This window comes from Mus caroli, chromosome 8 (assembly GCF_900094665.2).
Source record: "Mus caroli chromosome 8, CAROLI_EIJ_v1.1, whole genome shotgun sequence".
Classification (NCBI taxonomy): Eukaryota; Metazoa; Chordata; class Mammalia; order Rodentia; family Muridae; genus Mus; species Mus caroli.
The window spans coordinates 64,537,240-64,560,464 of record NC_034577.1 but is presented as its reverse complement, the minus strand read 5'-3'; the positions used below and the strand labels follow the sequence as shown (position 1 = coordinate 64,560,464).

Genomic DNA, 23,225 nt, shown 5'->3' with positions numbered 1-23,225 from the left:
GCTCAGTGGTTAAGAGCGCCAACTGTTCTTCCAAAGGTCCCGAGTTCAAATCCCAGCAACCACATGGTGGCTCACAACCATCCGTAATGAGATCTGATGCCCTCTTCTGGAGTGTCTGAAGACAGCTACAGTGTACTTACATATAATAAATAAATGAATCTTAAAAAAAAAAAACAACAACAAAAAACCCCTAAAACCCACAAAGACACTGTTGTTTTTTTTCAAGGGATGTTTGTGTAGGTCCTGAGGACTGTGCTGCACAGATGTGGTTGGGGCTACTGGCAGGCAATGCCTGGGAGCACTGGCCAGATGACTCTCAGGCCATCACTGTATATGTCCACTTCAGGATACCATTGGGCATGAAACTTGGTTCTTCAACAACCCTTGAGAAAAGAAAGGCAAATGACACAACACTGGAGGGGCCAACTTCAAGGAGCTGTGTTACCTGTGTGCTTCTCTGCTGTTGCTGGCTGGGGCAAGTACATCACAGGATGCTAACTTAGTACACTCTACCCTGCACAGAAAAGCAGCAGGCTTTTGCCTTCTGTGGTCCATGTGGAGTTCCCTATCCTGCATAGACCGAGTTCCTCACTGTAAAATGAAGCTGCACAATACTTGGGTCCCATTAGTATGGATGCCTCTGGGGAACAATGGCAACTGCCAGCGTCGGGGATTTTGGTTAGCTGAGGAGAGAAAAAGAGAGTGGTGAGCTGACCTGTGGGGATACTGGGACTAGACTTGGTGTCTTGGTTTCCTGTTTTAGCTGGTAGCTGGAAATTCCCCATAGGTAATCATTTCTCAGGCCCCAAGAGTTTATGAGCACAGTCGGGAAGGAGGAATCTGGTGGTGCTGATATACTCACAGAACTGAGATTCACCATGATGTCCAGTTTCTCCTGCTGGGCTTCATTTTAAAGAGGACTCCAAGCCTTTGCTGTGAACAGAGTTTGCAAGACAGTCTAGTCTTCTAGAGAGGTCAGAGATGTGAGTTGGTTCTAGATGTGAATGGGCCTTCCCTGCTAGAGGATGGTAGGAGGCAGTGCTGGGCAGGCAGCACTCCCCACAGGACAAGGTTACACCACCCCTCTATGAGAAGCCCCCAGCTTTAGCATCCTCCACCTTGCCTTATGTACCACACAATAGTAATATTTGAAATCCCATTGGCTATGGATCAGAAATATGGCTCCTTTACTACTCGGTTTGCTGATTCCTCCTTGCTGTGCCTGGCCCCAAGAACCTGGTCAAGGCTGTGCAGGTATCCCTGCCACATGTTCCCACTTCACAGTATGACAAGCCAATGTATGAGATGACCTGAGGGGATACTAGGACTTTAAGATTTGGTTGGTGTCTTGGTTCCCTGTTTCAGCTTGTGGCAGGAAATTCCCCATGGGTAGCCACCCTCTGGTAGGGAAGAGTCACCAGGCCTCTCCCTATACACACTAGCTCTTGAGTTAGTGCCATCCCACTTGGGACTCTGTGGATTCAGTCAGAGGAATGCAGGAGGCCTGCCTGGAGTTGAACTCTGGTGAGCTGTCCCAGTGACTTATCTCCTAGGGTATAATACTTTTTGGCTCAGGTCTGTCAGAGCAGCTAAGCACATTCAGAGTTCTATGAGTCTCCTGGCTCTATGAGTGGTGGGGGAGTTTCAGGGTTCTATGAGTCCTGGAGTCTCCAAAGATGGAAGGCCTTGTACCCTGAGTTAAGTTAGGAAGTCTTGCAGACTATCCCCAGCCCTGGAGGCACTGGCAGGAAAGCACTCATTGTACCTCCACCTCCCATAGTCTCCTAGAGCCAAATTTAAGCATAAAAGGGAATAGTAACTAGTAGAGAGAATAGTCACTGCTTCTGAGGGGTGTTATTCACCATGTCTGGATCCCAGCAGTGCCAGACCTGGTGTTTTCTGCCTGGCTTGCCTCTCTTCTCAGACTCACAGTGAATTGAGCTGCAGATGTCACGGATTTACCTAGCAGGAATTGAGTCAGCACAGGCTGTGGCCTAATAGGGAATGAAACTGAGGGTCTTTTTGAGCCCTTGGATCTTGTATATAGGTAGATTCCCACCTAATACTCAGAACAGGCCTTGGGGTGTTACCTTCCCATTACCATGACAAAATGCCCAGCACAATCAATTTAACTGTAGGAAAGAGTCACACACAGGCACGCACACACCCCTTAGGTTTTCCACATTGAAGTGGGAGCATGTGGCAGAGCATGATCATCTCATGGTAACCAGGAAGAAGGGTGATGAAGGACAAAGAACCTCCTGATGTCTCCTTAGATGCCCTAAGGCATGCACCCATTGGCCTGACTTTGTCCTCTACACTCTTCTTCAATGCTCTATCATGAATATTCATGTTCCATCTGGGCCTGTGGTGGTTCCTTGACACACCTTTGTGTGGCTCCCACAGAGATGCCACCTGCTTCTTTAGTGCCTCTGCTGGCCACTGCAAATATGCCTCTCCATTGGAGCCACTGTACACAGGCAGGCACTACCACACTGGATGTCCAGCAATGCAAATGAATGGGTAGAGCCTGTCACTGATGGAGAAGGGAAGGGAGGCAAGCTTGGCCATACTGCTTGTTACAGATTGATCTGTGTCTATTCAGGCAGCACTATGTACAAGGCCTGGTGCCGTAGCTCTCCTGATGGGAAAACCATTTGGCAGGGTGCTTGGGAATATTTGGGCACTGGGAATGAGTCCCAAAGAGTGAAAAGAACCAGGCTATTTTTGACAGCAGCAGGTTGTAAATGGCCCTCAGGACTGCAACTAGGACTTTGAGCTACAGACCTGCCCTGAAGCTGTCTTTCAGAGCACTGCCAAGAGCTCCCCAGGCAGTCAGAACAGCATTCAGGAGATGAGTGGGTGGGTATTGACATGCAGGTAAGAGGAACAACCAAGAAAAGATAGGGTGTCTGTTATGATGGTGGCAGTGGATTAGCCTTAACAGCTTTGTCCTAGTGGTAGAGCACCTGAGCCTACCTGCCAGCCCATATCACTTCTTCCAGCTCTTCCTTGCTTTTTTTCTTCTTCTTCTTTTTTTTTTTTTTAACCTAGGCAGGTTAGCTCACCTTAACTCACTCACTGCTCTGATGGTTGGTCTACTTACACTGGCTCCAGTGTGTGGCTCCAGCAGTGTGGACCTTGTAAGTGTGGCAGGCAGTTCCTTAGGTGAATGACCTACAGCTGCAGGGGAACACAGAGGATATGGCATTTCCCTCAGGGCCCCCTGGAAGCCCATACTGATAAAAGTGGCCCCTTAGGCAAGGCCCTTAGACCTTGACCCATATAACCCCAGAAGGCACTATGGCTGGTCTGTGCACGGCTTAGCATTTGTGTGTGTGTGTGTGTGTGTGTGTGTGTGTGTGTGTGTGTGTGTGTGTGTTTTCCTTTGCACCAACCCAATATCTGGTTCCCCTAGGTGTTCTGCCCCCTCCTCCTGTCTGGGAGCAGAATGGTTTCTGTCCTAGGACAAGGACACTCTGTGCTGCCAGGCCACTGGGGCTTGGGCAAATTCCTTTCAGCAAGGACTGCTAGGTCAGGAGTATGTGGGGACCCAGGGCTCTAAATATACCAGAGTGAGGTCACTAGATGGAGATGAAGCCATGGAGTAAGCTCAGGAGCCCAGTGGCACCAAGATCCCAGGCCAGGGAACACTTGACTTTATCTTCTCTTAGGAATGATCTCCTCATTGCACACTCTTTGCATGGAATCCCTGCCCATCCCATTTCAGGGGTGAGTACAAGAGCCATGTCTCTAGGTAGGCCACCTACCCATGGGGCAGCAGGACCAGTGTTGTAATCTGGATGTGTTTACAGTCCCAGCCCCAGAGAAAATATCACATGTGGAAGGCCTTGTTCCCAAGGAGGGGCCTGCCTTGTTGACAGAGGGATGGCTTAGTGAAAGCTGTGGGACAGTACAAGGGATGCTGACTGCTCTCTTCTCAGTACAGTTTCTCTCCCAGGAGGCAGAGCCCTGAAGCAAGAAAGACATGGTGACTGCCTTCCGCTGGAAATGGGCAGACTAGAAAAGCTGGGGGATACCCATGGCCTATAGGCTATCTACCTCCTAGTCTGGGAACCAACCTAGGCCTGGTATCTTACCTGACAAGACATGGCTAAGGTGCGGACTAGAGACAGGAACAATTCTGGGCTATACGTGATCAGGATTCCGGGGCTGGTATTGAAGGTATGTAGAGGGCTGGGAGCACAGGGACATGATGTACTCCTGAAGCTAGGAGCAGCATTTTAGGTGACAGCCAGTAAGAAAATTGGGACCTGGACTTGAATTCTGTTGGTATCTCTCTGAGTATGGATCATCCCCAAGAACCTCCTGTAAGAAGGCAGCTCTCTGGGCTAGGCTATGGGTGGGCGAGACAATCAAAACATGAAGTGATTCAGCCACCATAGATCAGGGCAGCAGCAGGAAACCTGAAGGTCACTAGGTTGCTTGTGGTATGTCAAATGGAACAACCTCCTGGGGGCTACTAGCTGACACCTCCTCCCAAGTGCTGGAGCTGGGCGGTTCCTCATGAACAGTCGGTAGGGTTGCAGACTGTTTTTCCATGTTACCCAGTGTGGCAGGTAATATCATAGGATAGAGAGGACTTAGGGCTATGGACAACCAGCTTTGTTGGTATTCTGTCTAAACTCCACCCCCACAGTTTCTGACTGCTTGTCTACCTAGAACCTGCAGTGCCATGTTACCCTGCCCTGTGCTCTGAACTCCTCAGGAACATCTATCATCCCACAACTGCAGATCCTCTCCTGCACCCATTTTGGAGCTTACTTTCAACTTCCATGTTTCTATCTGGGGTTCATTGAAGTAGTTTCCCATGTACATGTGTATTGAATACATGTGTGCACATGCATAAAGGGCAGCTCAAGTTGGTGCAGGGAATTATCACTCACTCCTCCGCCTGATCACTGAGACAGGATCTCTCAATCAAACCTGGAGCTCACCAATATGGCTAGTCTCACTAGCCATATACATCTTATAGTTTGTGACATCTTGCTTTGTCCCCTCTTGCTCTGGAAACTCTTCACACACCCTTCCCCTCCCCCCTACTCATGCTTTGCTACTGTGTGTGGCTGTGCTGATGGGATGTCCAGTCACATCAGTCATAGCTTTTTGGTCCTACTCTTTCCAGAATGACAATCCTGGCACCTGCCCAGTGGAAAGGCTGGCTTAGAGTGGGATCCTATACATGAGCCTGTGGATCATTAGCTTCCTGTCACCATGAAGCTCAGCACTAGTCCTCACCCTGCTTGTTGTGCACAGAGCCTCTTAGTGTCTCGGGCCTTCTCTCATCTGGTTTCATGGGGCTGCATTATTGCTCAGGTGGTGTTCCAGAGGCCCTCCTAGCCATGTGACATTCAGATCTTATAGTTTGTGACATCTTGCTTTGTTGAGAGAGTCTCTATGAAGACCTTGATACAGTCATCAGGTTCACTGGTTATTGTGCCTATCTCTCCTCTCCCTCTCCAGCTTTGTGTTTTATGTGGTATGTCCTTCAGCAGAGCACCCTGATGGCAGTGGGTGTGCGTGCATATGGGTAATGCTGAACCCTGGGAAAGGGTAATAGGAGTTTTGGTGGTGCTGGTATCTTGCAGGGCCCTAGGCTGCTGGGCTTTCCATGGGAGAAGGCAGAGCCCTGAGCTGATACATGGTTCTTTTTCTTCAGATCCGGAACATGGTGGCAGTGTTGGAAGTGATCTCCAGTCTGGAGAGATACCCCATCACCAAAGAGGCACTGGAGGTAAGAGCCCTTGCCCCTACCCTGGGCGGAATGGGAGGTAAAGGTAGCCCCAGACAGCTTTTCTTCCTGTGGCTTAGGCTCTTACTCAACTCTCCAAGAATGGAGGCTTCTAATCTCACAGCTGGGCTCCTTCCTGAACTTGCTTTAGACAAGTGATTAGTGGTACTGCCCTCTCTTTGGGTAGGAAGTCTTAGGCTGTATAATGTGCTCACCCAGACATCCTGGTAGAGCAGCCTTGTGGTCTTGATGGCACAGATTCTACAGGTACCTGGAACCAGTAGACCTGTTTCTGAGAAAGCCATTGAGTCCCAGATCTAAAGATTCATTGCTGCCACAGTGCTGGACATACCTAAACTATATCCAAGAAGCTGGCCGCCTATAAAAGTATGTCACTCTCTTGTAGGAGACACGACTAGGGAAGCTCATCAATGATGTCCGCAAGAAAACCAAGAATGAGGAGCTGGCCAAGCGGGCCAAGAGGCTGCTACGAAGCTGGCAGAAGCTCATCGAGCCTGTACACCAGAATGAAGTGGCACTACGGGCACTAGCGGGAGCTGCAGGCTCTGCCAATGGGGGTGCGCACAACTGCCGACCAGAGATGGGAGTGGCTGGTGCACCCAAGAGCATCCATGACCTGAAGAATCGCAACGACATCCAAAGGCTCCCTGGGCAGCGGCTAGATAGGCTGGGCAGCCGTAAGCGCAGGGGAGACCAGCGTGACCTGGGCCACCCAGGGCCACCCCACAAAGTTTCCAAAGGCAGTCCTGACCCTCTGGTTCCCAATGCATCCCCTCTCCCCACCAATGGGATCAGTGGGAGCCCAGAGAGCTTACCCAGCCCCCTGGATGGCAGTGGGCACTTGGGCCCTGATGGCAGCCGCCTGGAGCCCAGCGATAATGAGAAGCACAGCACCAAGATTCCCGTGAACGCAGTGCGGCCGCGCCCCAGCTCCCCCGGCTTGGGCAAACCCCCAGTTCCCTGCCTGCAGACCAAGGCTGCACAGCTGCAGCAGTTGGACAGGGCGGATGAGTCCCCAGGCCCTCCCTATCCCAGGGGGTCCTCTCGCTGCTCCTTCAGCCCCCGGAACTCACGGCACGAAGGGTCCTTTGCACGGCATCGGAGCTCTTACATACCCAAGGGCCAGGTGTCCAGCCCTTCCCCATGGCCCCAGCCACCGGACAATACGCAGGTACCATCCCCACTCCCGCTGGCCCAGCCACCCACGCCCCCTGTGCGCCGCCAGGAGCTGCTGCCTAATGCTGAGAGCCCTGTGCACTGGCCAGAGCAGCCTGAGGGCCACCCACGGCTAACAGGGCCAGCCTGCAGGGCTGGATTTTCTCCAGATTCCTCCAAGGCGGACAGTGATGCTACCTCTTCGGGTGGCTCGGACAGCAAAAAGAAAAAGAGGTACCGACCTCGAGACTACACAGTGAACTTGGACGGGCAGGTGGCTGAGGCCGGTGTCAAACCTGTGCGGTTAAAAGAGCGGAAGCTCACCTTTGACCCCATGACAAGACAGATCAGGCCTCTGACCCAGAAAGAGCCGGTGCGGGCTGACAGCCCAGTACCCACAGAGCAGCTGCCTAGGACAGAGCTGGAGCAGCAGGAGGTCAAGGCCAGCCTCCAGAGCCCTTTTGAGCAGACGAACTGGAAGGAGCTATCACGTAATGAGATCATACAGTCCTACCTGAGCCGCCAGAGCAGCTTGCTATCCTCCTCAGGCGCACAGACCCCAGGTGCGCACCACTTTATGGCTGAATACCTGAAGCAGGAGGAGAGCAGTCGGCAAGGGGCTCGGCAGCCCCATGTGCTGCTGCCACTGCCCACACCCACTGATCTACCAGGGCTCACACGTGAGGTCACACAGGATGATCTGGACAGAATCCAGGCCCAGCAATGGCCAGGGGTTAATGGGTGCGAAGACACACAGGGTAATTGGTATGACTGGACGCAGTGTATATCGCTCGACCCTCATGGTGACGATGGGCGCTTGAACATTCTGCCTTATGTCTGCTTGGACTGAGCACCTGACCTGGCCATCATGTGCATTCCCACCTCGCAAGGGTTAGGCTGGCCAGCTGAGAAGGCGAGCGTGAGGCTCGCTTTCCACCATCCTTTTGTGAAATGCTGCTACCAGTTTACTAACGATTGCAAAGGAAGGGCCACTCTGGGGAGGGGCAGATAGATGGCTGAAATCTATAGTAAGCCAGCTATAAAGCGTTAGTCCCCCATCCCAGAAGAGGTGCAGAGCCACTCTAAGCACCGAAGGCAGGGACCTCAGTAACAGGCAGGCACAGGAACCCTGTGGAAGAGGTTACCTTAACAGCAACAGACACATCTCTTCTTTGCATCTCTTGCTCTTTGGCCCTGGTGTCTCTGAGGCACAGGCTACTCTCGAGCCAGTGGTTTTTTTGTCGCCCTCGTGTTGTGTGCTGGAAGCTTCTCTGCTGTGGTGAACCCTGGTGTTGTGTGGGTGGGCCAGCCTCACACACACTGCACAGTCATCTGCCCATTTGTATATGGTTTCAGTTCAGTCCCAGTTCTTAAAAGAAATGCTGCAGAAACTTGAGTTTTCTCATTTATTTCATCCTCTTTTTCCCCTACCACCAGCCAAATGACTTTTCCTTCCCTTCTTTCCTTTTCTGCACAACTCTAGAAAAATGCCATCTTTCTAGAGTCTTTAACCCACAAAGTTCCCGAGGGTGCTACTGGTGTGAGTTGCCCTGGTGGGCTAGGGAAGAGCCGTCTGTTCGCTGGAAACACTCATAACCATTCCTTTAGATTCGTTTGCCTTATGGTCATAAACGCGATTTGCAAAAACAAGGAGCCTTAGTGAATGTACAGTACCTAGACTTCTGTGTTCGCGCAGAAGGGAGCAACTTTGCTATTTGGTCCAATAAGTGGACAACTTGTGATATAAATGTGGAAATAAAAAATATTTGCACAAACCAGTTTTGGAGTCATTTCTCATTTGCAAATGTATAGCTAAATCTGGCCTTTCCTACCAGGGGGAAGTGCCTGGAGCCCACATCCATACCTACTATGCCAGCCTTGGTGACATCCCTTTAGCTTTATTTTGTAGCGACAGGCAGGGCCTCTCTATCTGCTTTTCATTGATTCATGGTCAACAACATCCCCTTGGTCACCCACCTAGAGGAGCCTCTTAGTGACATGGTGTACACCTTCCCTGCCCAACAGGGAGATTGCATGGCCCAGATGTACAGAACTATTTTCTGGCCCTAGCCCTGGGCTAGCAGCTGCAGGCAAACCCAAGGCTGCCTCCATACCTGACAGGTGTCCAATAAGATGTCACCTTCATTATAAAGTAATGATCTACCCCCTCTCTCCCCCACACACAATAAGCCAAGATTAGGTGTCTAGTATTTTTTTCACTCATCCATATCTGCTTAATTTCAAAGATAAGTTAACAGTTATTCATAAAACAGCAGCTTCATGGTTTAAGTCTTAGAACATACCTCCTGGTCTGGTTGGTACCAAAGCCAACCCAGAACCCGTTTCAGAGCCAGTAGGAATTTCTGAGATTTGTTGCAGAATGGCCCCACTCCCATTACAGGGCCATTTGAGGAGGTGAAACCCCAGCTGGATGGCCCTGAGTACCTGTTGTGAAATGAAAAGGCTTCCAGAGTTGCCAGGGCCAAATCCAATATGAAATAAAAGCAACCAAAACACATCAGTGGGGCCATCTGACACTGCTCTGTCCAAAGATCCTAATTTCTCTTGTATTTAGTTTGTGACAAAGTCCTTAGGGTACAAAGCCCAGCGTCCTATCACCGGATTCTTAAACTCCTGCTTTGGGAGGGACCAGGCCATTTTCTACTCAGATCCGCAAGGACTGCCACATGTGTGATGAGTATCCAGCAAACCCCAGGGTACAACACAGTCTACCTTCAAGAACGGGTGAGTAGCTCCGCATGGTGTTCAGGAGGCGGAGGCAGGCAAATCTACAAATCGAGTCCATGACAGCCAGGAATCTGTTACACAGAGAAAAACAAACCAAAACGTAGGTGAGGTAGAAAGACACCCTGGCATTCAAGGAGACGCTGTAAAGGAGAATATTGAGGTTGGCGAGATGGCTCAGCAGATAAACGCTTGCTGCCAGAGTTAGTTTGCTTTCCTGGATGCACATGGTAGAAAAGAAACAAAAGACTCAACTCGTCTGACCTCAATATGTGTACACACACACTCGTGCCCGCCTCCATAAATGAACACATTATTTTAAGGAGCGCGAACAACTACTCTCCCTCACTTAAAAGCATACGATCTTGGGAATCGAGTTTTGTAAGTCTAGGATCACGGTGCTGAGGTCTAGTCCTGCCTCCGTGGTTTTGCCTAGCATCGTACCGGTCAGCTGAGCTCTTAAGACACTGTCGCAGGAGACGCTTAACCCTGGATTTCTCTCGGTTGGTCTGTGAGGGGAAATTGACACCTACCGCACAGCTTCCGAGGACCCGGCGTAGTCCAGAGGGTTTACCGCAGTCGGTTTCTTCTAAAAGATCTAAGCCCTGTCTACGCCCCAGGCACGCGGCTTCCACAACCTCGAGTGGGCGGGCCCGCGTCGCCCGGCACCTCCCACGGACTCCTGCCAGTCACCGAAGAGAACGTAACGCGCTTAACCCACCCCCGGGCCCTACGGCCCGCCTTCCGGGCTCGGCCCCGCCCCCTCCCGGAAAGCGTTCAAGTGAGGGTGGGGCCCTCGCCGACGACGTGGTGCGGGCGCGTCGTCGGACGCGCGACGATGACGCATGGGGCGGTGGCCAATGGCGAGCGGCGATGACGGAAGGGCCAGGGGCCAATGGTGAGCGGCGTCTGCCGGCGCGCCCTCCAGGGCTGTCCCGCCCCCTGCCCGCGTCCGGCGGTCGTCCGGCGGGAAGGGGCGGCCGCTCGGGCAGGATGGCGGCGGCGGCAGCCGCGGGTCCCGGCGCGGGCGCAGGGGTCCCGGGCGCGGGTGGCGGCGGCGGGGCGCGCGAGGGTGCGCGGGTGGCGGTGCTGTGTCTACTATGGTACGCGCTGAGCGCGGGCGGTAACGTGGTCAACAAGGTGATTTTGAGCGCCTTCCCGTTCCCGGTCACCGTGTCGCTGTGCCACATCCTAGCGCTGTGCGCGGGGCTGCCGCCGCTGCTGCGCGCCTGGCGCGTGCCGCCCGCGCCGCCCGTGTCGGGCCCGGGACCCGGCCCGCATCCGGCGTCCGGCCCGCTGCTGCCGCCTCGCTTCTATCCGCGTTACGTACTGCCGCTTGCCTTTGGCAAGTACTTCGCGTCGGTGTCGGCGCACGTCAGCATCTGGAAGGTGCCGGTCTCCTACGCGCACACCGGTAAGTGCTGACGCGGGCTTTGCGCGCTGTCTGGGGCTTCGAAGTGTGGGTACGAGTGCGCGGGCCGTCTGACTGAGACGCCGCCAAGTTGCGGCGGATTATCAGGTTGGAAAAGGTCTGAGGAGTTTACCGAGCGCCTAGCAGAATTGACTCCAGCTATTGGGATCGAGAGGAAGCCTTACAGAAGGAAGGTTCAGGGTCAGGTGTGCAGGTTGCCAGAACTACCCACTGAGTGCCTTTTCCTCTCTTGCAGTCAAGGCCACCATGCCCATCTGGGTGGTCCTCCTGTCCCGGATCATCATGAAGGAGAAACAGAGCACCAAGGTAACCCTGGCAGAAGCCCTGGGCTAGGCGGGATTCCCAGTAGCTGACCAGGTTGATGACGTGGTTGGACCGTGGCATCCTCCTGCTTCCTGTCAAATAAGGAAGTCAAGGTGTCAGCCTCCTGTGGCTAGCACCTAGCATCCCGCACTCACCTTTCAGACAGCAGGTGTGTGTGTGAAGGGGCAATATCACCACGTAATCTCTTGCTTGTTGTCCCTGAGTGCCACATCCCTCTGGCGTCCACTGTTCTTTTCTGTTTTGATTCCGACTCTGGGATTGGTGGTAGGTGATGTCTGTTTGGTTCCATTTTAGCAAATCACCAACAAATTAAGTTGGGACAAGTTTTCCTTCTCTTATTTTATTTTTTAATGTTTATTTATGTGTGTATGTTGTGCCTTGCTACGTGTATGGAAGTCAGAGGACAGTTTTCACCTTGAGGATACCTGGGATCAGATTCAAGTTGTCAGGCCTAGTCGTGACGACCTTACCTATAGAACTATCATGTCCTAGTTTTTCTGACACTAGACAGAATAGTTGGTAGGGGTTGTCTGGATCTAATGAGAGATGCTAGGCCAAAGGAGTTTGACCATAGCAGAATCTAGCCAGTTTGTAGAAACTAAAACTTTACAAAGCCTGGTATGGTGCCATGGCTCTGGCGTCCCAGCACTTGAGAGGCAGAGGCAGGAGAATAAGGAGTTCTAGACACACACCTTTAACACAGCACTCTGGAGGCAGAGGCAGGAGGATTTCTGAGTTGGAGGTCAGCCTGGTCTACATGATAAGTTCCAGGACTCTGTAGAGAGACCCTGTCTCAAAATTAATTAATTAATTAATTAATTAATTAATTGGAAGAAAGAAGGGACAAAAGAAAATATGGTTGTAGCTCAGTGTGGAGCCCTTGCTAAGAACTCAAAGGCCCAGGGTTCAACCCCCATTTTGAACCAAGGAACCTTGGGTTGTGATTATCTGGACATGGATCATATATAGCACCCAGAGCTCAGAGCTGCCCAGGGAAGGTGCCAAGCCAAGGTGTTTTCTGGCCTGGGACTAAAGAACAAGCTCACTGTGTCGTGTGCAGTAGGGATGCCAGTGTTCGGCTGGAAACCATCTCACCTTGTACAAGTGCTCACTTTCCTGTGTGATAATTGATGCACCTGGATCAATTCAGAAACTGGGCCACCTCTGGCTTAGTTTTGTTCTCAGGCCCAACTTTATCCTGGTGAGCCCTGTCGGCACTCTGCAGTCCCTGCCAGGATGATACCAGGTAGGACTAGCCTCCTGGGGGGTCAGAGTTGCTGGGGAGGCACCCAGGTGTGTCACCTGATAGCACACCTTGTGTTTATCAGTTTTCCTGGTCACTGGGGATATTGTGCCTGGCTCACGGCCTCACAAGTGCAGGATCTGGAGATTGGCCCTCTTTGGGCGACTTGCCCTGCAAAGCAGATACGTCAATCTGGGAATCCCTGTTCTCAGGGGAAGATGTAGGACAAAGAAAGTGGGCTATGGCCAGGAGTGCAAGGCCAGGAATTCAAGTCCCAGTGGCCACTGCCCTTTTGCTACTGAATGCTGCTTTGTTTGTTTCTATATTTATTGTTTTATGGGTATGTGACTACACATGGAGGTCAGAGGACAACTTGCACAAGTTGGTTCTCTCTTTCCACCAAGGAGTCCTGGAGATTAAACTCAGTCAATCTTTGAGGACTTTCCAGCTGCTGAGTCAACTAACTGGTCCTCTGATTGGGTTTTTGATACAAAATGTCACTGTGTAGCCCAGGCTGACCTAAGACTGGAAATCTTCTTGGTTTTTTGCCTTGCTAGGTTTTGTTTGTTTGGTGTTTGTTTGTTTGTTTGTTTGATCCAGGATTTGAAATAGCTCAGGCTAGCATCAGCCTTTTTTCCATTTATTTATCTATTTTCCTGTGAACGTGTCTGTCTGTCTGTCTGTCTGTCTGTCTGTCTGTGTGTGGTTGTTAAAGGATAGCTCTCTTACCATGTGGGTCCTGGCATCAAGCTCAGGTTGTTAGACTTAGTGGTAAGTGCCTTTATCTTTCAGCCATCTCACCAGCCCCAGACCTGAGACTCTTAGTAATCTTCCTGCCTCAGGTTTCCGAGTGCTATAATGCTGGGCATGAAGTACCATGTGAGGTGCAGGCCACATTTTCCAGGGTAGAGGGTGCGGTCCCCCAGGTGGGGTATGGGCCCTGAGCTTTCCTGCGGTTCTGAATGGTGGGTAGCCCCAGCCCACCTGAGCCCCTCTGACCTCCTGCAGGTATACCTGTCACTGGTCCCCATCATCAGCGGAGTCCTGCTAGCCACTGTCACAGAGCTGTCCTTCGACGTGTGGGGGCTGGTCAGCGCCCTGGCAGCCACGCTATGCTTCTCCCTTCAGAACATCTTCTCCAAAAAGGTGTGTTGGTTTTGGGATAGCATTGGAAATGTAATTGAGGAAAATATGTAATAAAAATATTAAAAAAAAAAAAAAAAAAAAAAGGTGTGTTGGCCCTGTCCCTGGCGCAAGTCGCCTGAGGGTGGTGGCTTCAAGCAGACTAGCCAGAGCAGACCTTCCTATGCTTACTGTCTGCCTGAGTCTCTATCCCTTGTTTTATTTTGAAAACTAACCCTAAACCTAACCTACTCTGCTATCTCTTGTTCCTTTTCTTTAATAAGTTTTCTTGCTACATTTTATTTATATTCGTACTCTATGTGCAAGGGCACTTGCCTCACGGTGGTGGTCAGAGGGCAACTTAAAGGAATAATGTGGGATCTTAACTGAGGTCATCATGCTTGGTAGAAAGTCTTTACAGGCCTTTACCCACTGACCCATCTCACTGACCTCTCCATATTATTTCCCACTAAACCTGGAACCCAGCCTGTTCATGTCCCATGAGCCCCTTGCCTGCTGTCCCCACCACCAAGTGCTTGCATTACAAATGTGATGCCATGGCCAGCTTCTGTGTGGGTCCTTGTGCCTCCTTTCCTTTTCCAGGGTCTTGCATGTGCTGAGCCTGCTCAGGAACCGAGTTTTGCTCATTGGCCCTGTCTTGTCTGGCCATGGGCATTGGATGTTGCTGTGTGGTGTCACCTCGCTGCAGAACTCTCAGTCGTGACTAAGGCTCAGCACTTGTTGACAATGTGGCTTTTCCCACTTGTCATAAGAAATACAGGAAATATTTCCTATATTTCTTATGAACATGCTGTTGACTGGGGCATCCCCCTGCGGTAGGCCTGAAGTCCATGGTTTGGGAGTAGTAGGATCTGTTTCTGGCATTGCCTGATAGTGCTCAGGCAGGCTAAACCAATCTAGATTGCATTCACAGGGATTTCAGCCAGCCCCTTCCTGTCATGAGCTTATTTGGGATGATGACAGGTTTACTCTGAGTGCCAGACCAGCCTGGGCTACAGAGCAAGACCCTATACCAAAAACAAATGGAAAAAAAAAAAAAGAGTGGGGTTGGGGTTTCAGAGTACCTAAGTTACTATGCCCTCCCCAGCATGTTACTGGGTTGGTCCTGGTTTTTCTCTGTCGCCTTCTCATCCATAGGACAGAGGGCTTTGTCTAGGCATGGCTGTGTGTTCCTTTATAAGCAAGTCAGCTGGTCTGATGGCCTGAGTTCAGATGTCGGAATCCAGTCTTAGGTTGGGAACTGGAAACCCAGACCTTAATGCTGGAGTGTCAACAGCTCTAACAAGGCACTCTCCCCTCAGGTGTTGAGGGACTCCAGGATCCACCACCTGCGGCTGCTCAACATCCTGGGCTGCCACGCCGTGTTCTTCATGATCCCCACGTGGGTTCTGGTGGACCTCTCCACCTTCCTGGTCAGCAGTGACCTGGTGAGTTGGGACTGCTGAGACATGGGTGTGCTTTTGCCAGCTTCTTCAGCATGTACTCGGTTGGAAGCTCTAGCCCTCTTGTTCCTCCTGAGGCATTCTTTGGGCATCCATGCCAGTCTATTTTCTGTTCCTGTAACAGGGTACCTGAGACATAAGTCCTGACCTGAGTTGTAAGAAAGTGGAAATCTTTAGCTCTCAGTTCTGGAAAACAAATGTCCAGCATGGAGTGGGTTCTTCCTGGGGTTCCTGCCACATCCTGTCATACCACGTGACCGTGACAGGAGTATATATGGGAGGGAGAAGTTGGTCTCTGAATATCAGCCTGACAGCAGTGCTCCTGCTGTCCTGTGTCAGTCGGCTTTCGGGCACTATGATTTTTGTTATAGTGCCTAAGGTTATTGCTTTGAGGAGAGGAAATGTTTATCTTGGTTCAGGGTTTCTGTCTTTATGTGCTTGGTCCTGATGCTTTGGGTCTGTGGTGGGAGTACATAGGTGACAATGTCACTAAAGACTGTCTAGAATAGCAGCTGTCTAGAATAGAGCTTCATTTCAGCATTTAGTCTCCTTAATTCAACAGTCTGAATCCAAGTGGGCTAAAACCCTAAATCCTGTGAGCAGTTGTAGGAACTCAAGTTCTGGGAAGAAGAGGCTGGCCCACTGCAGTCTTATACACAAGCACTTTACTCTTCAGTACATGTGCACACGTGCATATTCATGTGTACACACTCACAAGAACACACAGACACACACACACACACAGGCTTGCATGCGTGCATGTTCTTGCTAGTGTAGCACTGGTCATTCGGGATGTAACTGTCCTCCAGGACCTATGTGTGGATTCCCCCTCTAAAAGTTGGTGGTGGTAGGACCTGGTGGAGGTACAACTTAGGAGGAAGTAAGGAATTGGGACATGTCCTTGGAGGGGACCTCTCTCTTCCTGTTTTACCCTGCCTCTGCTTCCTGTTGATGAAATCACCTCTGCTAAAAGAGCTTTTTGCCAAATCCAAGAAGTTTGGGCCATATGGTCCTGAACTGCATCTCTAGAACTGTGATTTGGGACTACCTATGATAGGACAGCACTTGCCCTGACCCCACAAGGTCCAGGCTCCACTCAGCACCACACACAGAAAACAAGATGAGGGTCAGGAATTCAGTCATTTTTGGCTACACAGTAAGTTTGAAGACAGCTTAGTCTACATGAGACCTTGTTTCCAAAGAGAGCTGACTGTTACAGTCACAGGACATGCCTGGCAGAGTGGCACCATGCTGGGAATGGTGAGAGGATACATGGGAGACACAGGGAACCCTGAGAGGAAACCCTGAAAGTACACAGGGGATTTGAAGGAACTTGGGAATCCTGGGAATGGCTGGGCAGGAGGGTGTAGGTAGAAAGCTGAAGTCTTTTTTTTTTTTTTTTTTTTTTTTTTTTTTGCCAGGGTGGGGCTCCCAGGAGCAGAGCAACATCCCAGGTGACCCCACCCAGCCTCTGTCCAGTACCTTGGATATTTCCAGCAACTTGGATATGACAATTCCCATCCCTTAGGAAGCACTGGGTTGTTTTGCTACAGGAACAGAAAATGCGCCCATTTTCTACACTGTTCAATTTTCTTTCCCTTACCTTTGGTGTGTGTGTGTGTGTATTTGCGTGCATGTGTACCAGCAGTATGCAGGTGGAAAACAGAATCCAGCCTCCTGCATCTCCCTCAATAGCTCCCCCTTGTCTTTTTGAAGTAGGATCTCGCTAACCACCTAGGATGGCTGCCTGGCCCTCTTTAAGATCTGCCAATTTCTGTCACCCAAGCTTCCTGCCTCTAGCAGTAAGCTCTGCATACATGCAGCTACACCCACATTTTTTTCACATGGGTACTGAGGCTTTACTGGTCAGCTCCACCTTTGATGCTTTTAAGACAGGATCTATGTCCTGTAATAGGTAGCCTAGGGTGTCTTCAGACTCCTGATCCCTCTGCCTCCACCTCCTGAGTACTGGAATACAATGTGTCCTCCATGCCGGGATTGGAAACTCAATATGATTTGGTAGACTCTATGGGTCATCCTTTTGAGACTTCCTCCAAGATCCTTTCCCTTGGTGGCCAGCTGATATGCCTGTTAACCACCATGTCTAACAAAGAGCCAGCTGGGTAGGCCGGGCGTGGTGGCGCATGCCTTTAATCCCAGCACTTGGGAGGCAGAGGCAGGTGGATTTCTGAGTTCGAGGCCAGCCTGGTCTACAGAGTGAGTTCCAGGACAGCCAGGGCTACACAGAGAAACCCTGTCTCAAAAAAAAAAAAAAACAAGAAACAAAACAAAAAAAAAAGCCAGCTGGGACTTGTGGCTTCCACAGGATGACTGAAGACTGGCAGCAGTCCAGGAGGGTGGGTGTGAGTTGAGATCTGAGGAAGCTGATGCCCAGGGCCTCCTAGTGTCCTAGCTGGGCCTTTGTGTTCTCCTGATACTGTCTTGAGGATAGGTGTGCTCTGGGGCTGTGTTTCACTCTCTAGAAGCCCTGCCCACCACTGATACCTCTCGAAGAAAGTGGCAGTAGTTGATAATGTCACCCATATCCTTGGCTTTGTCTGGTTTGATGTTTTCACTTCTGTTTTCTGTGGGGTTTGGAGCTGAAACCCTTGGCTTCATGCATGCTCAGAATGCCCCGCCTCCAAGCTGTGGAGATGGCTCAGTGGGGAAAGTGCTTGTTGTGCAGTTGTGAGGACAGAGTTTAGACACTAGGAGGCAAGGGTGGGATCCCCGAAACACACTGTACCCTGCCATACAAACTTTTTTTTTTTTTTTTTTTTTGGTTTTTTGAGACACGGTTTCTCTGTGTAGCCCTGGCTGTCCTGGAACTCACTTTGTAGACCAGGCTGGCCTCGAACACAGAAATCCACCTGCCTCTGCCTCCCGAGTGCTGGGATTAAAGGCCTGCGCCACCATGCCCGGCTCACACAAACACTTTTGATTGCCTTTTTAAGAAAAAGTATTACATATATGTTTGGATATTTTACCTGCATGTAACATGTATGCCTGGGTACCCTCAAAAGTCAAGAGAGGCCATTGGGCCCGCTGAGACTGGTTTTCCAGGTCATTATGATCTCCCATGTGGGTTCTCTGGGAGAGCAGCCAGTGTTCTTAACCTGCTGAACCGTCTCTGCAGCCCTTGGGTGGCTGGTTCTGCATCTCTGACAAGAGATAGTACTCAACCACCGCATCGTGCAGTGGGATAGTTAGGAGGGTTAGAGGTCATGTGTGTAAAGCATGAACTGCTGTAATGGCTCTGAGGGTAAAGATGCCTGTTGCCAAACCTGTCGCCCACCAGTTTGAGGCCAAACAGGACTGCATGAGACTCTGTTTCAAAAAAAAGTAACCACCTGCTGCCCATGGTAATAATCTGCCCGAGTATAGATGTGCCCCTCGCCCACTGATGCTTCCTGTCCATCTTCACAGGCCTATGTGTCTCAGTGGCCCTGGACGCTGCTGCTCTTGGCAGTCAGTGGCTTCTGCAACTTTGCACAGAATGTTATTGCTTTCAGCATTCTCAACCTCATCAGCCCACTTAGCTACTCAGTAGCCAACGCCACCAAGAGGATCATGGTCATCACTGTGTCCCTCATTATGCTGCGCAACCCAGTGACCAGCACCAATGTGTTGGGCATGATGACTGCCATTCTGGGTGTCTTCCTGTACAACAAGGTGAGCATTGGGTGCTACTGTCCCCTAGCAGGCACACCCTTGGGACAAGGGGCCAAGGGAAAGAGAGGAGAGGGATTTCTAGCTGTAAGTCCCAAGGGTGCCTTACAGGGTGTGTGGGTTGTACGTGCTAGACAGAACAGTGTGGCAGTAGGTGTCTAAGCACAGGCCTTCTAGAACTCACTATCCTCCTGCCTCTACACCCTGATCTCTAGGGCAATTGGTGCAGAGGCCAAAAGCCTTCTTTGTGTCTTACTTGCTTTAGAACAGTCTTGTGTAGCCCAGAGTGACCTTCAGCTTCTGACCCCTGCTCCACCTCCCTTGGAGTAGAATGACAGGTGTCTGCATCTGGATCTGTATCCTGGTTTATGTAGTGCTGGAGATGGAGCCTAGAGCATATGTCTTGTAGACAAGCATTCTAGTAGAAGGAGCATCCCTAGTCCTTGGTTTTGGGGTGACCTTTTTGATGCTGTTCTCCCCTCCCCTCCTCTCCCCTCCCCTCCCCTCCCGGTGACTTCCCTTCATTTTTTTTTAAGTCTCATGTAGCCTGGGTTGGCTTCAAACTTACCATGTAGCTAGCCTTATACACCTGCCCTTCCTGACTCTGCCTCCATAGAGCTGGGATGACATGCCCCCCCCATACCCAAAGTTCCCTTGTGCTTTTCATTGCTCTCTTCACACAGACCAAGTATGATGCAAACCAGCAGGCCCGGCGCCATCTTCTTCCCATCTCCACGTCAGACCTGAGCAGCAGAGAGCACTTGCGGAGCCCAGTGGAAAAGCCCCACAATGGTGCATTGTTCCCCCAGCAGGGTGACTTCCAGTACCGCAATATCCTCCTCACAGACCACTTCCAATACAGCCGCCAGGGCCACCCAAACTCCTATGCTCTCAGCCGACATGATGTGTAGGCCAGGCCAGGCCTTCTGCACCCTCTTCTTGAGCTCAGCAGCTTCAGAATATTCTGGCAGCCTGACTGAGCACATGACACTTGGTGGGCCACCAGGGGAGCTCTGGGTCCTGGCCCCTGATGGACTGCAGGATGTGATCATAGCATGGACACCCACAAACTCGAGACGGAAAAGAACCACAGAGAGACCCTGGTTTACGCCTCCACTAAGAGGCCACTCTGCATTTGTGCACAGGGTTGTCCCTGGCATATTCCAGAGGTCTGATCTGAACTTCTGGTGAGAGTAGGGACATGCTCTACAGAACTGGCATCTCTGTGGCTGCAATCCTGGAAGCCAACAGGAGATGGCATCTGGGATATCATGGAGAGGACAGCTGGGATACAGCCCAGAAGGATGGAGGGCTGACATGGGTGGCATTACCTGACCCCACCAATGATACAGAGCCCTAGACTACCCCAAGGCAGTTGGCCACTTGCAGCTAGTGCTGCCCAAGGGCAGACATACAGTGACCATCAGCCCATCAGCTGTGACCTTCCTCTGCCTTGTGGGTGCCAAAGCAGGGCCTGGGGGGGGGGGGCCTTGGACTCTAGAGGAGCAGCTTGTCTGCTCCCCACTTTTCTGATGGCACAGAAGGCCAAGGGGTGGTGATGACAGTTTCCTCAGAACCTAAGTTTCTCTGGGGAACATCTTGTCAGCCATGGGATGGAAACCATCTTGTCTCATTTCAAAATATGGGATGTTTGTTGCTGGAGCCAGTCCCTCCCAGCTCAGTGGTAGCAGGAAATGCCAAAGGGTACTGAAGCTGCAGCCACAGAAGTAGAAGGAGGTATTCATACCTGAGTACAGTGTTGCTTGTCAGTGAGGAGACCACATGTGTATCAGGGTTTTAACTGTGCTCCAGTAAATGGGACACCAGGCAGGTCTTGGTTTTTTAGTTAAGAATCACTTTGAGGCTGGGTAAAGTGCCTGTCTAGCATTCGTGCAGCCTTAGATTCTGTCCACAGAATGCCACAATGTACAGGCCTGCCTGCCTTCCCAGCACTCTTGAAGCAGATTCAGGAGGATCTAGAGGACAAGGTTCTCTACAAAGTAAGTTCCAGAACAGCCTGGGCTTCAATGAGAAGCTGCCTCAGGAAAATGATCAGTTTAGGGACCTGCCATAGTGGCATACATCAAGGGGCTGAGGCACGAAGATGGCCATGAGTTTAAAGTCAGTCTGGGCTACATAATGAGACTCTCTCTGAAAAAGTTGAGGGGCTGGTGGCCCATACCTATGGTCTTAGGTACTCATGAAGCAGAAGCAGGAGGCTTTTCCCAGCCTGTGAGCTCAATGCCATTGTGGCAATTGACAGCAGGTAAATGATAGGAAGGGGCATCAGGCTTAGCTTGGGGTATCAATGGGTCTCAAGGTTTTTTGGTTTTGAGAAAGGGTCTTACAATATAGAACAGGCTGACCTTGAACTCATGGGATCTATCTGTCTCTGCCTCCTGAGTGCTTGGATTCTTTAAAACCATGGACAGCACATCCAGATGGCGTCATCCCACTAAGCCTCCAGGCTGACCGTAGCATCTGTGCCTCCTCTGTTGCTAAGAACTGAGCTCACAGGTACATCATGGCACCCCAGTCCTTAATCCTGATTTGTTGGGTCCCTCTGCTTTTGATTACTTGGGGTTTTATATTGAAGGTTAGGGTGTTTTGTTTTGTTTTGTTTTGTTTTGTTTTTGGAGACAGGGTTTCTCTGTATAGCCCTGGCTGTCCTGGAACTCACTTTGTAGACCAGGCTGGCCTCGAACTCAGAAATCCGCCTGCCTCTGCCTCCCGAGTGCTGGGATTAAAGGCGTGCGCCGCCACTGCCCGGCGAAGGTTAGTTTATTATATTAAGTCTCCTGTTTGCCTGAGACTTGGCACCCCCGGCCTCAGGACAGTCCCATCTGCCTTGCCTAGTCCTAGCTGGTTTGCAGAAGAAGTCCCTTGGTAAGGCTGTCTGTTGGGTTCTCCTCACTGGGGAAGACTGGCCTGAGACACCTGTCACTGCAGAGGTCTCTATGGGTGACCCTGACTCAGCTCTGGACTCAGAATGAATTATGTCTTTTAAGATTACCAAGATATTCCTATAATTTGTATATTAATGCATTTTTCCTTTTTCAGGGAGCAAAATGGCCCGTCTCACTTTTCTTAACGGTTTATAAATTAATAAATGGGATACTTAGTTCTGTTCATAGGCTCACAGCAAGTATGAACACTGGAATGGTTGAGACAATCAGGGTAGACCAGATTCTCAGATCAAAAGACAAACAGCTGGGGCTGCCGCTCTGGCTACAGTGCTTACCTGCGTGCATGAAGTCCTGGCCACCCTCAGCACTGCATACACGAATGTTACTCCATTACTCAGGAGGCTGAGGCAGTTAGGATCAGGAGTTCAGTGTAACATCTGGCTACATAGTGAATTGGAAGCCAGCCTGGGCTATATGAGNGCAACAACAAAACAGACTTGATCCACAGTTTACGTCTGTCCATTCAAAGTCACATTAGCCCTACTCCTGTGTCTTACCTCCCACTACATTCACCTCTCCCTCTCCAGGTCTGACCCAATCCACCTCTGTTGGGGTTTATTTGAGAGTTTATGTTGCTGTTCCCACGTACCCTTTGAAATTGCTTAGCCAAAACGCTGATCCTGACCTACCCAACTCCTTCATTTTACAGAAGAAACTGAGGCTTAGTGGGTGTCTTTTCAGTATTAGTGCACTTGAGCTTTTATTTATTTCTTTGAGATAGTATCCGCCTATTTAGACCAGGCTGACCACAGAATAGAAGGCACTCCTCCAGCCTTAGCCTACGTGCCTGGAGGAGCTGCCATACCCAGCACCTTAATTTATGTCATTTGTTCTAGGGAAACCCAAAACTTTCTTGACAGAGGAGAGGAGCCAGATGAACTAAAGCAGCAAAATACTTGGAACTTGATTTCTCTGTATGTTGGGAGGACTCCGAGCAGTGAGCTCTTCATGGCTAGACCCCAGCCCCAAAACCTTGGGTCTGAAACAGGAAACCTGTCATGCTCTTGCTTTCCATTGTCATCTTGAGGCTCCTGTGTCATAGACTGTACTATGGGAGTAGCTGTGCTCCTGGTTGGCATTTACCAAAAATAAATGGTGGTCTCCAGGGGCTGGAGTTTGGTTCTGGTTTGTCAGGGAGGGTCTTGCTCTGTGCTCCCATCAGCACAACACACAAGGAGTAACATCAGCACAACCCACAAGGAGTAAAAAGATCAAAAATCCAGGGCTGGGAAGATGGCTTCGTCAGCCTTTGACTGGCAGATATGGAAATCAGAGTTGGGATCTCTACAACCCCCAAAAGCTGGGCAGATCCAGCTCCACCTGCCATCCTAGT

General features: G+C 50.8%; 2 protein-coding genes across 3 annotated transcripts in view; both read left to right on the top strand.

Moving 5' to 3' along the window:
• The window catches only part of Med26 (mediator complex subunit 26), a 54,840-nt gene extending 46,129 nt beyond the window's left edge, over positions 1-8,711 (top strand). The window contains exons 1-3 of one of the 2 annotated variants that reach the window (XM_029480587.1): positions 3,537-3,732; positions 5,681-5,755; positions 6,159-8,711. In XM_029480587.1, coding sequence (XP_029336447.1) covers positions 3,589-3,732; positions 5,681-5,755; positions 6,159-7,778 — 1,839 coding nt within the window. In that variant the 5' untranslated portion in view covers positions 3,537-3,588 and the 3' untranslated portion in view covers positions 7,779-8,711. Of the gene's footprint in view, positions 1-3,536; positions 3,733-5,680; positions 5,756-6,158 lie in introns of those variants that run through there. The other variant, XM_021169506.1, reaches the window with a different exon arrangement.
• Positions 8,712-10,666: 1,955 nt separating this feature from the next.
• On the top strand, positions 10,667-23,001 carry Slc35e1 (solute carrier family 35 member E1). The gene is made up of 6 exons (XM_021169507.2): positions 10,667-11,087; positions 11,341-11,411; positions 13,681-13,818; positions 15,117-15,242; positions 18,684-18,929; positions 19,610-23,001. The coding sequence occupies exons 1-6, from the start codon at positions 10,667-10,669 to the stop codon at positions 19,835-19,837; spliced, it is 1,230 nt and encodes a 409-aa protein (XP_021025166.1). The 3' UTR covers positions 19,838-23,001.
• The last annotated feature ends 224 nt before the right edge of the window (positions 23,002-23,225 follow it).

What these genes read in the sequence shown, in the direction of transcription:
- Slc35e1 (XM_021169507.2), top strand. Translation starts at nt 10,667, where the DNA reads ATGGCGGCGGCGGCAGCCGCGGGTCCCGGCGCGGGCGCAGGGGTCCCG. An exon ending in TCCTGGTCAGCAGTGACCTG is followed by an intron (nt 15,243 to 18,683) that starts GTGAGTTGGGAC and finishes CCATCTTCACAG; the next exon opens with GCCTATGTGTCTCAGTGGCC. An exon ending in GTGTCTTCCTGTACAACAAG is followed by an intron (nt 18,930 to 19,609) that starts GTGAGCATTGGG and finishes CTCTTCACACAG; the next exon opens with ACCAAGTATGATGCAAACCA.